Source organism: Cervus elaphus, chromosome 20 (assembly GCF_910594005.1).
Source record: "Cervus elaphus chromosome 20, mCerEla1.1, whole genome shotgun sequence".
Classification (NCBI taxonomy): domain Eukaryota; kingdom Metazoa; phylum Chordata; class Mammalia; order Artiodactyla; family Cervidae; genus Cervus; species Cervus elaphus.
Window position 1 is genome coordinate 101,902,638 of NC_057834.1, and position 14,117 is coordinate 101,916,754.

The 14,117-nt window shown below is 46.2% G+C and overlaps 1 protein-coding gene across 1 annotated transcript in view; it reads right to left on the reverse strand.

Annotated features, from left to right (window-relative positions):
• CACHD1 (cache domain containing 1) overlaps nt 1–6,484 on the reverse strand; it is a 231,714-nt gene extending 225,230 nt beyond the window's left edge. Inside the window, exon 1 of the mRNA XM_043878816.1 lies at nt 5,663–6,484. Coding sequence (XP_043734751.1) covers nt 5,663–5,902 — 240 coding nt within the window. The 5' untranslated portion in view covers nt 5,903–6,484. The remainder of the gene's footprint in view (nt 1–5,662) is intronic.
• Nucleotides 6,485–14,117: the final 7,633 nt, after the last annotated feature.

Below are 14,117 nucleotides of genomic sequence, written 5' to 3' on the forward strand. Positions count from 1 at the left end.
GTTTCATTCCGGTTCTGGAGCTGCAAAATGTGTGTTGCCTTCCAGGTTCTGTGCCCTGGCACTAAACACGCTGTCCACATTTATTTCTGTTTACTGACTGTTCCTATGTTGGACTGTGTGCTGAAACAAATCCCCCCATTAACCACATGAAGCACAAAGGAACTCGAAAGTAATTTTATAATATGCTGGAAGTGACAGTTAATAACTAGTAGAGTCAAAACTGGTGCCCTTTATATTTTGACCTCCAATATACTTTTACGCCAGGTTGAAGCAGATTCAAAACAAATCCCGTTGCACTTAATACCAACCTTCCAGAGTTCTCCAAGGTTCCTGTTGGCTCATCCACTTAAGCTCAAGGAAGGAACTCTTCAAGCAGCAACCAGAAATAGCACCAAGTTATAAAGTGTAAAACCATCCCCTCCCCCTCCCCCCTCCAGATTTAAGTACGACTGGCAGGAAAAAGCTAAGCGCAGGCCACACTGCCAGCTAAGACAGGTATTAGTGGAGAGGAAGGGGAGGAAGTACTGATACTAAGCACAGCGGGGAGAGTCCCTCAGAAGTGATTCAACATGTTTTTCTTTGCACTCATTCTTACCAAGTTCAATTCAGAGTCATCCACCAATGGTCAATTTTGTTCTACTCCAAATGAGCACTCAGAAGAAAACAAGGCTGCAGCTTTCCCATTAGGGCTTACACTACACATAGGGCATAGAATCAAATAACATTATTTGCATTTTTTTTTCATTCCTAAAATATTCTCAATTGCCTAAGCACATATTCAAATCATCCTAAAACATACCATTCTTGGTATGATGGACATGACTAGGGGGCAAATGCCAACCTTATCTAAACATAGCTGTAAATCAGCATGAAGTTATAGTAGGGCCACCAGGGTGTTGATGTCAAATAACCACAGAAGCTCTAGGTGTGATGGCCAGAGAAATAAGACATGGGGCCATATGCAGAGGTACAAGAGTTACAGTCACCCCCACTAATCAAGCATTTAAGACATGGCAAGTCCCTTGTCCAGTACCACCACGGGGCCTTAGAAATGTCTGAAGAACTGCTTATTTGGTTCCCCTTAATGTCTGAGGCTGCTGATGCTTTCAGGACTACTCTCTGTGTGTGGCAGATCACTTAAAAGGCTGCAGGAGGAGTAGTCAACTTCATGACCTCACCAGATGAGCTTGGCAGCCCTCCTCTGTACTTCCATAATGCCCTCTTCCTCTCTCCAGCATGGTACTAGCCCACTGCTTTCTACTGCCTCTCTGCTCCTCACTAAACACCTCCTTTTGTATCTGTCTGCATCATCAGCTGAGAGCTTCAGGGAACAGACCAGATCTTATTTACCTTCTATCCCCAGCTTAAGCCCAACCCAAAGCCCCTCACAGAATAGAAGCCTCCCCCAGAGTTGGTTGAATGTATGCAAATATGAACAATGAACTTAATGCCGTTCTAGGGCATACGAAGTCGGCCTCCCCTTTCACTTTCAGCTGCAGCCACTATTTACAACCCTGCTCCGTATTTTCAGTCAGTACCTCACCCCCACTGAGCCCATCAGTTCTGTCCTGGCTGCCTCCTTCCCTTCCATTTGAGGTGAAGCGCCTCAGTTCGTACTTCTGGCATTTCTTCTGCCCCTATTGGAAGGCTTCTCCCCACCCATCCCCCTTCCAGGCCCCATACAGCAGCTGTCTGACCAACCTGCTGGTGTGTCTGCCAAGTTCACAGTGACTATGCCCAGCTCAGCAGAGCTGAGTTAGAATTAACATCAAGGCGGGCAACCTGGCTATGCGCCAGGTCCTTGCTGTTAGGAAGCCTGTATTGTCATATAATGTTAAATGGGCCTTATAAGTGCCTGGTGAAATGGCCCCCAGAGCCAGATATGCCTTCTAACAAGCAGGCATTGTTGCTTAACTGTTTTACCTGTGCAACCTTACCTCAACCTCCAAATTGTAAACTCCTTAAGGGGCTGCACTGGAATATCTCCTTTTAAATCCACCAAACACTCAGCTAGCATAGTGCTCTGTGCCTAGTCAGCTTCTAAGGAAATCTCTTTACTGAAGAACAACCACATCTGTCAACAGTTCCCAGTCCCAACTCCCCATCAACAGGTGCTTTCACAGGCACTATTTTCATTAAGTCCACAGAGCAGATCTCTAGGAAGAATCATCATTGCCACCTTTATAGAAAAATATTACCTAACTTCTAAAGTGGCAGAGCTGGAACCCAGGTTTCCAATGTGGACTCCTTTCCACTCCATGATGCTCCTTCATTCAAAAGAAAAAAAAAAAAAAACTTTTTGCATGAATGAAAAAGCAGAAGCAAGGGTCCCTGAACACAGCCATTCTCTGCTCCCTAGATCTCAATGTCCATGGTTTCACTCCACCAGACCCCTGAGGAGATGATGATTAGGTTTTTGACTTTTACCCATGATATATGAGGCCTGCTGCCAGGGGGGCAGTATTCAGTGGCAACTTTCCCAAGGCACTGGCAAAATTAGTTGGTGCAAATCATTTAGAGTTTTGTTTTTTTTTTTTAACTTTGTCCATTACTAAAAAGGAACCACAACAAAAAACCATGAGCAGGCAGCCACCATGAGAAAAACCTTTCCAAGAAAATCTTTAAGCTAGGCTGCTTTTCAAACTTTATCAGCCAGCAAAAAAACTATGCCACAGGAAACTACAGTGCTGAAAGAAGTCCTGGGTTTTGTTTTTGTAAAATTCTTCCTTGTGCCTGTCTTGTGAGAGGTGACAACAGGCCTCCCCCTTGGAAGCGGCTTTGCAATTTCTCAAAATTAAAAATGGTCTTTGGAGAATTTCAGCAGCAGTGACGTAAAAGTCTGGAAATAGGTTTTTAATGCATCAACGAACCTACACAAAGTTTCTTGTCAAAAAAGATGCCGCCCTAAAAGGTCTGCACTGCACTTGACATGCCAAGGTCAAGTGAAAAGAGTCGATCCCTTAATTGAGGTAGGACATTCTTTTCCTGCAAAGGGAGAACACGTCTCTCCAACTCCCTCATATCTTTGGATGGAAGTTTGACCCCACTCACCTTAACACCCACATGAGGCTACCTGTCTCAGAGCAACAGATTAGCTCCACAGCTATAATATCCAACATGTCACAAGGAGGGATTATATTATCTGCTCGTTAGACAGCTAAACCCACATAACTTCAGACCCACTGAACGAATCCCAGAGGTTTACAGAGGAAAATTTGAGGCTTGCAACCTTGTTTTAAGGGCAAGAAATGTAACCTGCTTTAGATTTTATTTTACAAATATCCGCCCCCCCCCACCCCACACAAAACAAGCTGGCAGTCTAACAAAAAACTGAAAAGAGATTTCCCTCAATTTTCCCAGAAGGAGGCAAGTGGCAGATCAATGTACAGCTCAAGAAGAAGAATTTAAATACAGTATGTGCTGCTCCTTTTAAAAAGGGAGAGAAGCCACTTCACTTTTTGCCAGACAAAACCCTGGCCCCAGGAGGCCAGCTTCCACAATAGGGTTGCAAAGGTGTTAGAAAGAGGCCAGTTGGGAGGAGATAAAGGGCCATTTGGGCACAAACCCCCCACTGATCAGAGCTTTTTTTTTTTTTTCTTCTTCTAAAGTGTCTCCTTTTCAACAGGGAAGACTTTTAAAACTACATTTGTTTTGGATCCCTACCTGAAAGACAATGTGTAGGGATCCAATTTCACCTTTTGTCAAGGATTGGGTGAGAAATAGTAAAACTGCTGTCAGCATCTCAGAAAAAGCTAGTCCTTAACTTATATGGTGGGGGGGAGGGGGGGAACCCTAAGGTCCCCTGTCCAGCCCTAGTGATAGGATGAAGGTGACAAATGCCTGCTAATCTTAAGATCACCGTCCAAAACTTTAATGTATTAAATTTCTTTATTAAAAGGGGGTCTCTATGCAAGAACACAATTGTTTGTCCTCTGAATTGAAACATTCATCAGTGGAAAAAGAAATCCTAGTTTTTCCCTAACATTTTAGTTCATTTCCTCTAAAAGTCACTTGACTCCTGAGAACTCTGTCAGCAATCATCAGAAATCAGAAAATGCATATGGGAAAAATTATAACAATCTGAACCGAAAAGATCTGCAGAGAAAAGTTCAATGATGTATCTTAAAAGTTTGTCTACTATTATGCAAATGAAGGAAAATAGGACTCTACTGCATTTCAGGGCTGGTGTCTGCACATAAACACAATTATCTTTTCAGGCAAGCCATCCACTCCTAAAGCAAAACAAACCACCCAATAGTCTTTCACTACAGCGGTAAAGGTTGGTGGAACTGACTTTAAGAAAACTGTATCATCCTTGGAGGAGACTGGTGGTGGTTAGGGAGGGAGGGCAAAGAAAAAAAAAAAACAAGCCAAAAACCGGAATCTCAAGTGACTTTAACACACCTCTCCCGATGGGAGGTAGAAGGGTGGTCACGGTAGAATCGAAATCAGAAACCTCTTCCGAGAACACATTCCTGGGAACTTCGCTGTTTCGTAAACCACATGCATCACCATTATTATTGTTCGAATACAGAAGAGAATGAGGTTACTTTACAGAAAAATGTTACAGCAAATATTTCAGATTCGGAATGTCAGTTCAACTTCTCCTAATCGAGTGGGCCTTTCCGGCCAAAGAGGTTAAAATAACGGCGAGATAGAATCTCCAGGTGGTTGCTGTTTAGCAATTTTTCTTTTTCTTTCTTTTTTTTTTAAGCTACTGTTGGTTATTAGTAACATCTTCAAGATTCCTTACTAGCCTCGGGCAATATTTCTTTAGCACCACCACCACCAACCACCCCCCCCCCCCGCCCCCGGGAGGACGGACCTGGTAAACAATTTGGAGAAATGGGAACCTTATTCACTGTGCTTTCTTTTTCCTCCACCCCAAACCAAAAGGCATACACAAAACAAAACAAAAACACTCAGCGCGCAACCAACAACAGCGGAAAGCAACAAAAAATGTCCCCCACGCAGCACGAGTCGGAAGCTACCGAGAGTCTACCAGGCCGGCCCCTCCCCCAAGGCGCCCGGGCTGGGGGAGCGAGCGCCGAGTTCACTCCCCGGACGCTCTGGCCGGCCCAGGTGGCCCTGGAGCAGCTGCGCCCGCGGCGGTGCCGGCCCTCCGGGCGCCCATTCGTGCGCCTCAGTCTGGGGGACCCGGAGAGGTGATCAAGGCGGTGCAGACTGGGAGCCTCGGAAAACCGTCCGAGCCAGGCGGGACCGTCTGCCCTGGGATGGATACACAAAGAGGGAAAAGGGGAGTGTGTAGGGGTGGCGGGGTTTAAAAAAAAAAAAAAAAAGACTGCGGGGGAAATTGGTGCAAATTAGGAAAGAAGGCGCGAAGGAACCTGAGAATCCTCGCCGAGATAATGGAGCTGTGCCCAGGGAAGTGGGTCCTGTGCAAAGGGCAGGGGCTTCTGCACAGGAGAGAAAGAGAGAAGGACCCAAGAACTTGGAAGAGGAGTTGGTGTGTAGTTAGGGGATCCACGCAGAGGCCAGAGGTGTCCGGGGCAAAGGGTGCTCTGTGCATGCCGGCGAGGTCGGCGCTCGGTTAAAGCGACCTGTACTGGGGATGGGACCGGGCTCTGCGCAACGGAGCGAGGCGGGATGTGCCTGGCAAGTTCCCGGGCACAAGTTGAAGGAGGGTGGGGGGAACCCTTACCTGCATGGTGACGACCCCCAGCTCTTCCGCCGCCAGCCTCCGCATCTGGCTCGCCAGCACTTGCGCCTCGTCCAGGATAGAGAATTCGGCGTCGGCCCCGGCCCCCAGCAGCCAGCCCACGGCCAGGCAGAGCAGCCAGAGGGGCGGCCGCCGCGCCCCGACCCGTCCGAGCGAGCCGCGACCCCCGCGGGCCAGGGCGGCCGCCCCTGCCGCCTCCTCTTCCTCCGGCTCTCGGGCCATGCCGCCTCCCCCCACTCCCCGCCGACGGGCTCCAGGAGCCGGGAAGCGGGGAGGTAGCCCCGGGAGGTGCGCCCAGGGCCCGCTCGGCGCACCCCGCAAAACTTTCTCGCCCTTCTGCAGCAGCTTCTACGCGCCCCGGCAGCTTCTAAACTTAGGGGGGCGCCCAGCTACGGCGCGGGAGCGCGGGCGGCCACCATCGCCGGATCGGGCGGCCGCGGCAGGAGAGGAAGCAAACCGCCCCAGCCGTGTCCCGGACCCCAGCGCCGGCGCGGCCCCCGCGAAGCGGCGGGCAGCTGCGAGAGCTGCGGCGTCCGCACCCGGTGCGTGGCCGCGGGGCTCACAAGCCGAGCCGCGGAGCTTTCGCTTCCCGCGGGTCCCAGCGGAGAGAGGCGGCGGCGAAGGCGGGCGGCTGCAGCCTGGGAGGAGGAGCGGCGATCGGGCTTGGTAGGCTGGGGCAGCCACCCGAGCGAGCAGGGAGAGGTTTAAAAAAAAAAAAAAAGCTGAAAGAAAGAAAGCCAGCGGCGGGGGAAAGGGAGGTGTCTGGTGCCACCACGCTGCGCTCCGGCTCCGTGCACTTCCCGGCCCGGCGGCCGCCGCGGCTGCGGTGATTTATGGAAGCGGGGAGAGAGGCGGGGACATTCCCCCGGTCGCCCCTCCTCTCTCTGCCCGACTCCCGCCTCAGAACCGGCCCCCGGAGACGCCGCGGGCCCGAGAGCCGGCTCTCGGCTCGGGTACCAGACCTGCAGCGGGTGGGGGTCCCTGGAACCTTCTGGTTGCCGGGGGCAGCTACCCACCCCAGCTCTCACCGCCTCCGCCCCCGCGAAGGGACTCCGGGATCCCACCCATCGAAAGTCCCTTGAAGTTCTAGGGCGCTGGCTTTCTGCCTGGCAGAGATTTGTGAAGGACGGGACTGCCATTTGTGCGTCCACTGCTCTTCTTCGGGGTCATTAGTAACAATAGCTAGCATTCGTTAGATCAACGGATTCCTTTTTGTTTTTTACCAACTACTATGTGCCCGGCCCAGTGCTCTGGGGTTTGTATACATTATCCTTTAATCCTCACCACATCCCTGTGAGGTATGTATCTTTATCCCCAAATTTTAGGTAACAAAGACCGAGGCTTAGAGAGGTGGAATAAATTGCCGAAGGTCACCCAGGGGATAAGAGGCAAATCCAGAACTTAAGCAGTCGGAGACTATTGCTCTTAAATAGGACATAGTTCTTTCTGTCTCTTTTTGGAAATGAACCATCTGATCTCATCAAAAGCAAAAAACAAAACAAAACCCAAAAAACTACTGAGCTGGAATTCACTCCAGACATCTATTCTCTGCAACGGGGGAAGGGAATTTCCTTCCTCCCTGCCTACTCCTGACTGGTGGCTTAGGCTCTCTGAGAAATCACCTGTTGGAAGCACCTGAAACAAATAGATGAGGGTTGTGGTGGGGGGCGGGTGGGGTGGTAAGGCCACCATTCTTCCAAGCCAGGTTCCTGCTTGTAGGTTCCTAGAGGCCAGAGTCATGCCCAAGAAGGTGAAGGCTGTCTAGCAGAGGCCTTAGAAAGAACCCGGATTTGGTGCCCTCTTCACTTCACAGCAAAACCTTCTGTTTTACTTCTTTCCCTGTATTTTTTTTTTTTTTCCTTTCCCTGTATTGTATTAAAAACACAAGCTTTCCCTGGCCCATTATACCATAAGACTGTTTTTCAGTTCTGAGTTCCCCAATCATTGCTGTCTCTGCTATACTCTATGGTTTCATTTGTGATACTCTCCCTTCTATCCCCTCTTGAGAGGCACACAGGACTCTTGGAACAACGTCATTTATTATGTGCAATGCTTGTTTTATATAATGCTTCCTGGAAGTAAGATAAGCTCATTGAAGGCAGGGACCAATCCACTTCTCCATCATCCACACTTAGCTCAGTACCAAGCACAAAGTAAGTACTGTAAAAACAATTCTTGAATTAGTAATGGGATTAAAACAAATCTGTCTATTGTCTTCCATCTCCAGAATTGAATTGACACTTGGTATCAAGAAGATCCTATAACTGTTTTTTTTTATTGTTATACCATGGCATATGATAATCAGTGATACAAAACATATTCATCCCTGTGGTAAGTAGAAGAGAAAAAAAAACAAAAATGATAAATGACAGCTAGCATTAATTTTTTGTCTTAGATTCTTCAAGGTACTGTCATCAAAATTGCCACAAATCATCCTCTTTCTGAAACTCTTTCAAAATGGCTTCTCCATCTTTACTCAGCTTTTTATATGTTGTTATTTCTTAGAGAAGACTCTTGAGAGTCCCTTGGACTGCAAGGAGATCCAACCAGTCCATCCTAAAGGAGATCAGTCCTGGGTGTTCACTGGAAGCAATGATGTTGAAACTCCAATACTTTGGCCATCTGATGCAAAGAGCTGACTCGTTTGAAAAGACCCTGATGCTGGGAAAGATTGAGGGCAGGAGGAGATGGGGACTACAGAGGATGAGATGGTTGGATGGCATCACCGACTCAATGGACATGGGTTTGGGTAGACTCTGGGAGCTGGTGATGGACAGGGAGGCCTGGTGTGCTGTGGTTCATGGGGTCGCAAAGAGTCGGACACGACTGAGCGACTGAACTGACTGACTGACATATCTTAGGTTCTATTTCTTGGGATTCTAATGCTATGTCTTCTTTCTAACTTAAGTTTTTTTGAGAACTCTCATGTTACACCCATGCCTACAATTTTACCAAGACAGCAGAGGATTGCAAATTTCTAAACAAAGCTAGATCTCCCTTCTGAGTGGGATTTCCAAAATTCTGACTGTTTACTGGCTTTTCTACTAGACATAGGTGGCCACTAGTGGTAAAGAATCCACCTGCCAATGCAGGAGACATAAGAGACACAGGTTCAATCCCTGGGTTGGGAAGATCCCCTGGAGGAGGGCATGGCAACCCACTCTAGTATTCTTGCCTGGAGAATCCCATGGACAGAGGAGCCTGGTGGGCTACAGTCCATGGGGTCACAAAGAATTGGACACGACTGAAGTGACTTAGCATGAACACATTCTACTAGATACATTTGAACTAAAACTCATTCCTGCTTTCTGCTATTCTCCACCTAAATCTGTACTGTACTGCAAATCTGGGTGGATGTCACCCATGCCCCAAACTAGGTACCTTACTCCCCACATATCTCTCTCATCCACCCCCTGCATTCCATCTGTATCCCTTGGTTGACTTCAGCTGCACATCACAGCTTATCTATAATTGACCACAGTCTCCTCTTAGGTCTCCATGGAGACCACCCCACTCCCATCTTTCTAGTCTTCATGTTGAAACCAAAATCACCTTTCTAAAAGTCAAATCTGAACCTGTCTCTTGCTAACCTAGACATTTCTGATGCCCCATCACAGAGAAATAAACTTAACACTATAAACATGTCTCTCTGTGCTCTGGCTTATCTGCCTTTCTGGATGTCCAGAATCTACTCTGCCGCCCAAATCCTCTCCAACCCCAGAAAATACCTTTGCCGGTGGTATTGAAACTCTCCCCTTCTCCTCACCTGACAAGCCCCTACTGAGCTGAGCTGTCACTTCTGTGAAGCCTTCTTTGACACCAAGCTCCACAAAATTGATTGCTCTTCCTTTGATTCCCTCTAATTCTCGTTTCTTCTCATAGCATTGATTATCAATTGGGAAGTCATGTCTTCTCCCCCTTACTGGTTCTCATTAGGTCCACTGAACACCTGTAGCCTTAGGACATTCTTAATAAACTGCAAAACCTGTGAAGCAGAATCTCTGGAGGTGGGCTAGGTTCTGGAATGCACATTTTACAGACACCCCAACTCCATGAGTCTTACGAACTGCTGCTCCCCAGAATGGTAACTCACTTATCCAGATCTCTGGCATTTAGTTCAGTGCCTACACTCAATAGAGTCTCAGTACCCAGGAAGGGCCATGTGACTTCTCCTGTGTCACCAACAAGTAAACATCTCAGAAAAATAGTCATTTGCCCAACTAATGTGTGCAAACCTGGGCCTTCAATGGCAGGCTCTGGTGTTAGGGAGTCTGGTGTTAGAATGTTTACACACATATATCCTGGTATATGATGGGCCAATTAAAGCTTGTTGTCTAATGATAGACTATTGAGTTGCCCCAAAAGTTTGAATTGTTCATAAGATGGTACGGGAAAATCTGAACGAAATTTTTGGACAACTCAATCCTAATCCTTAATGCTTCCCCTGCATTTAAGTATAATTGCTGTACCATCAGGGCTTCCCAGGTGGCTCAGGGGTAAAGAATCTGCTTGTGAGACAGAAGACACAGGTTCAATCCCTGAGGAAGGCATAGCAACCCACTCCAGTACTCTTGCCTGGGAAATCCCATGGACAGAGGAGCCTGGCAGGCTACATCCATGGGGTTGCAGAGTGGGACATGGCTGAAGTGACTGAGCATGCACTCATGCCCTACCATCAACTCCTCTCAGCACCAGCTGACTTTTCCAGGGAGTGGGGGTAGGGGGCAGCTGATTAGAATTGGGTGGGCTTATAACATTAAGTAGCCAATCTGTAGCACCCAAGGCATGGCAAAAAGATGAACTAAGTCAAGCAGATTTTCATTCTCAAAAAGTTTAGGGAAAATAAGAAAAAGCAGTTAGAAGTTGTAGTTGAAACTAAACATATGAGAAGTCCCTTAAAGGGGACATGAATCCCATAAGACACATCTATCACCATAAGACAAATCTATCACCATGAATATATATACAAATATATATATATATAAAATCATACGTAAACATTTTTATATATACATACACAATTTATATATAGCCATATATGTGTATGTGTGCATGTGTGCATATATGGCCATATAGCATGGTAGCTAAAAGCATGGAGTTTAGAATCAGAAAACCTGGGTTCAGATCCCAAGGACAGTAATTATTATCTGTGTCATCTCTTCTCTTAAGCTTCAGTTTCTTCATCTGTACTTTGTAAACAGTAATAACCAAAGTTTTTGAGAAAAGTCATATAAAGCACCTGCTATGTAGAAGCACTCAATAAAAATGGGGATGTCTGCAAGCTGAAGCTATGAGGGCACAAATATTATGAAGGAGATAAGAAAGCTGAGCAGAGAAAAAAGAATGGAGAACACAGAACATGTGGCCTGAGAGAGACCAACCCCAAGACTCAGAACCAACTTAGTTTCAGACCTTTCCCATTACAGTTCAGATCTACATGTTCTATTAAGACTCGTTTCCCCCTCCTTTGTCTTGATGTAATTCTAAGGATCAAGTTCAACCATCCATGCTTACAGAAAGGACACTATTGATTGTAGGGCTATTTGAACTACAAAACAGGAAAAAGACTGGTAAGTGGGCCACAACTGTCCAGAAGACCTGGGACCACCATGAAAGCTCTCTGATAGTTTAAGCTTCTTCCAAATTGCCCTGTACTCCTTGCTTATGATCTAACTAGATACCTGTTCATTATTTGTTTCCTCTTCATAAGCTCCTTAATGTGCAGGCTTGTCATTTTCCAATTATAGGTCTGTTCTCCTTCTTCATGTTTCTCAAAGTGTGACCTACAGGCTTCTCCAGCAGAATCATCCATCAGGGACTGTGACTGCCTTATTCATTGCCACACTGTCAAGCACAACTCTAACTCTGGACCCAGAGTAGAAACCCAAGAAATGCTGTACCAAAGAATCTTCAAAAATTAGGAAAATCCATGAATCATTAACTCTGTGCAAAGAGTAGCACTACAATATTATTCTTTGATTGCTAAAGAAGAATGGACTGAGATTCCTCATCAAATTGGCTGCTTGTCCCTATTTTGGAAGGTACAAAGCCACTTCAGTGAGAGACCACCTCTTGGTACTCATGAGCCAAGCTTCTCACCACAGAAAACCTCCAGGTCAAACGGTTTTGAGGAATTCTTGGTCAGATTTCCAAAAAATGTGGTATGGAGATTCCAAGCCACCACAATTCCCCTTTGCATGCTCTGAGGTGGAAATGAGGCCAAGTTAACAACAAATCCTCAGCCTAATGCTGCTGGCATGCTTCCCATTCAAAATAATAACTGGCTGCAAAATATATGGAATCTATGAACTTAGGGAGCCTGGGAGAATAGAATCAGTAACTTCAAGGGCAGAAATTAGCACGCACTCACTCATTAACTTCTATAAGAATTCAGAGCATGGATCCTGGGACACAGAGCCTCCCTGGTTTCCATACTCCTCTTGTTGATTTTAATAGTCATCAGATTTCCCATTCCCCTTAAAACTGGGAGCTAGCCATGAAAGAATAACAGTAGTAGATATAGGTAACCGAGACCCTCCCAAAGGTAGGATACCATCTATGGCATACAACATAACATTTCTTGAACTCTTAGTGTGTTTCCTATGTTCTGTCATTTAATCTTCAAAACAGAGAAGGTGAGTACGATTTCATACACAGGTAAACTGAGGCTTGAAAGTTAAAACAATTGGCCCAGGGTTATAGACCAGAAAGCAGTAAAGCTGGGCTGGAAATCCAGGTTTGTATGATTCCAAACTCTCTTGCTGCTCTGTCATATGCCTCTCTGAATGAAAAAAAGAAAAGAAATAATAATATTTGAAATCCATAGATTTCAGCCTAAGAAACATCCTTATTTCTAAAGCCACAATTTTTTTTTCCTATTAATTTCAGCTAGCATCTATTGAGCATTTGCAAGGCACCAGTGATTTTACTGGGTGCTAGGGCTACAGATGAATGAGATTGGTTGTCCTGAAGAACTTTATCATTATTGGGAAAGTTGGAGAATTTAAGAGGTAATACTACACACAGTAAGTGCCTCAGGGCCTTTGCACTTGCTGGTCCCTGTGTCTTGAATGTTCTTCTCCCAGATATCTGTATTTCACTGTCAAGAACGGTGAAGTATGAGACTTTCCACTGCTTGCAAGCCAACAAATCAGCCTACCATAGCCTCACCTCTGCTGGCAGAAGACACACCTCTGGGGTTAGAGAAAAAGGACTATGTTACTCACAGCAATAGCAGTAGCCTGAGTGCCTGCATTTGTGCTAGTTCTCCAACCCCTAATTCTCTGCTGCGACATGAAGAGGGCCTGTAACACCTGCACACATCGAGTACCACGAAGAAGGAGAACCCCAAGCCTTATAACCCAAATCTTATTGTAATAAAATGCAAACAAAACTGCCCTTTGTCCCAAAGGAAGATATCTTTAATATACTTGACAGAAAGCAACTTTTCCCTAGGCTCTGGAGAAAAGACACTATCTCTACCTATCAAGGCTGTTCACTAAACATCTTTGAAATTTTTGTGTAGAAAAACAGGACAGATAGTGCCTTGCCCACAGGCAGGCAGAAGTACAAGAACTCCACAGAGAGTTATCTCCCCACATTACTTTTTCTCTAGTCTGGACTCAAATATGAGGTGGAAGGGGCCTTCTCTCACTGTTCCATTTAAGATTATAACCCCTATAAACCCCTCTCTGGAAACTCTCTATAACCGATCTCTCTATTGTACTTACACCATTTAGCATAATATATATTTACTTATTCCTTGGAAGGAAAGTTATGACCAACCTAGATAGCATATTAAAAAGCAGAGACATTACTTTGCCAACAAAGGCCCATGTGGTCAAGGCTATGGTTTTTCCAGTGGTCATGTATGGATGTGAGAGTTGGACTGTGAAGAAAGCTGAGTGCCGAAAAATTGATGCTTTAGAACTGTAATATTAGAGAAGACTCTTGAGAGTCCCTTGGACTGCAAGGAGATCCAATCAGTCCATCCTAAAGGAGATCAGTCCTGGGTGTTCATTGGAAGGACTGATGCTGAAGCTGAAACTCCAGTACTTTTGCCACCTCATGCGAAGAGTTGACTCACTGGAAAAGACCTTGATGCTGGGAGGGATTGGGGGCAGGAGGAGAAGGGGGCGACAGAGGATGAGATGGCTGGATGGCATCACTGACTTGATCGGCATGAGTTTGAGTAAACTCCAGGAGTTGGTGATGGACAGGGAGGCCTGGCTGCTGCGATTCATGGGGTCGCAAAGAGTTGGACACGACTGAGAGACTGAACTGAACTGAACTGAACTGATATTTACTTATTTTGTTTATTGGAAATTTCATTGAGGCAATGCTTTTTATGTGTTTTGTCAATATAGTCTCAGTGTCTAAAATAGTACCTGACATGGAGTAAGTGTTTGAGAAATTGTTATTGAATGAATGGATATAA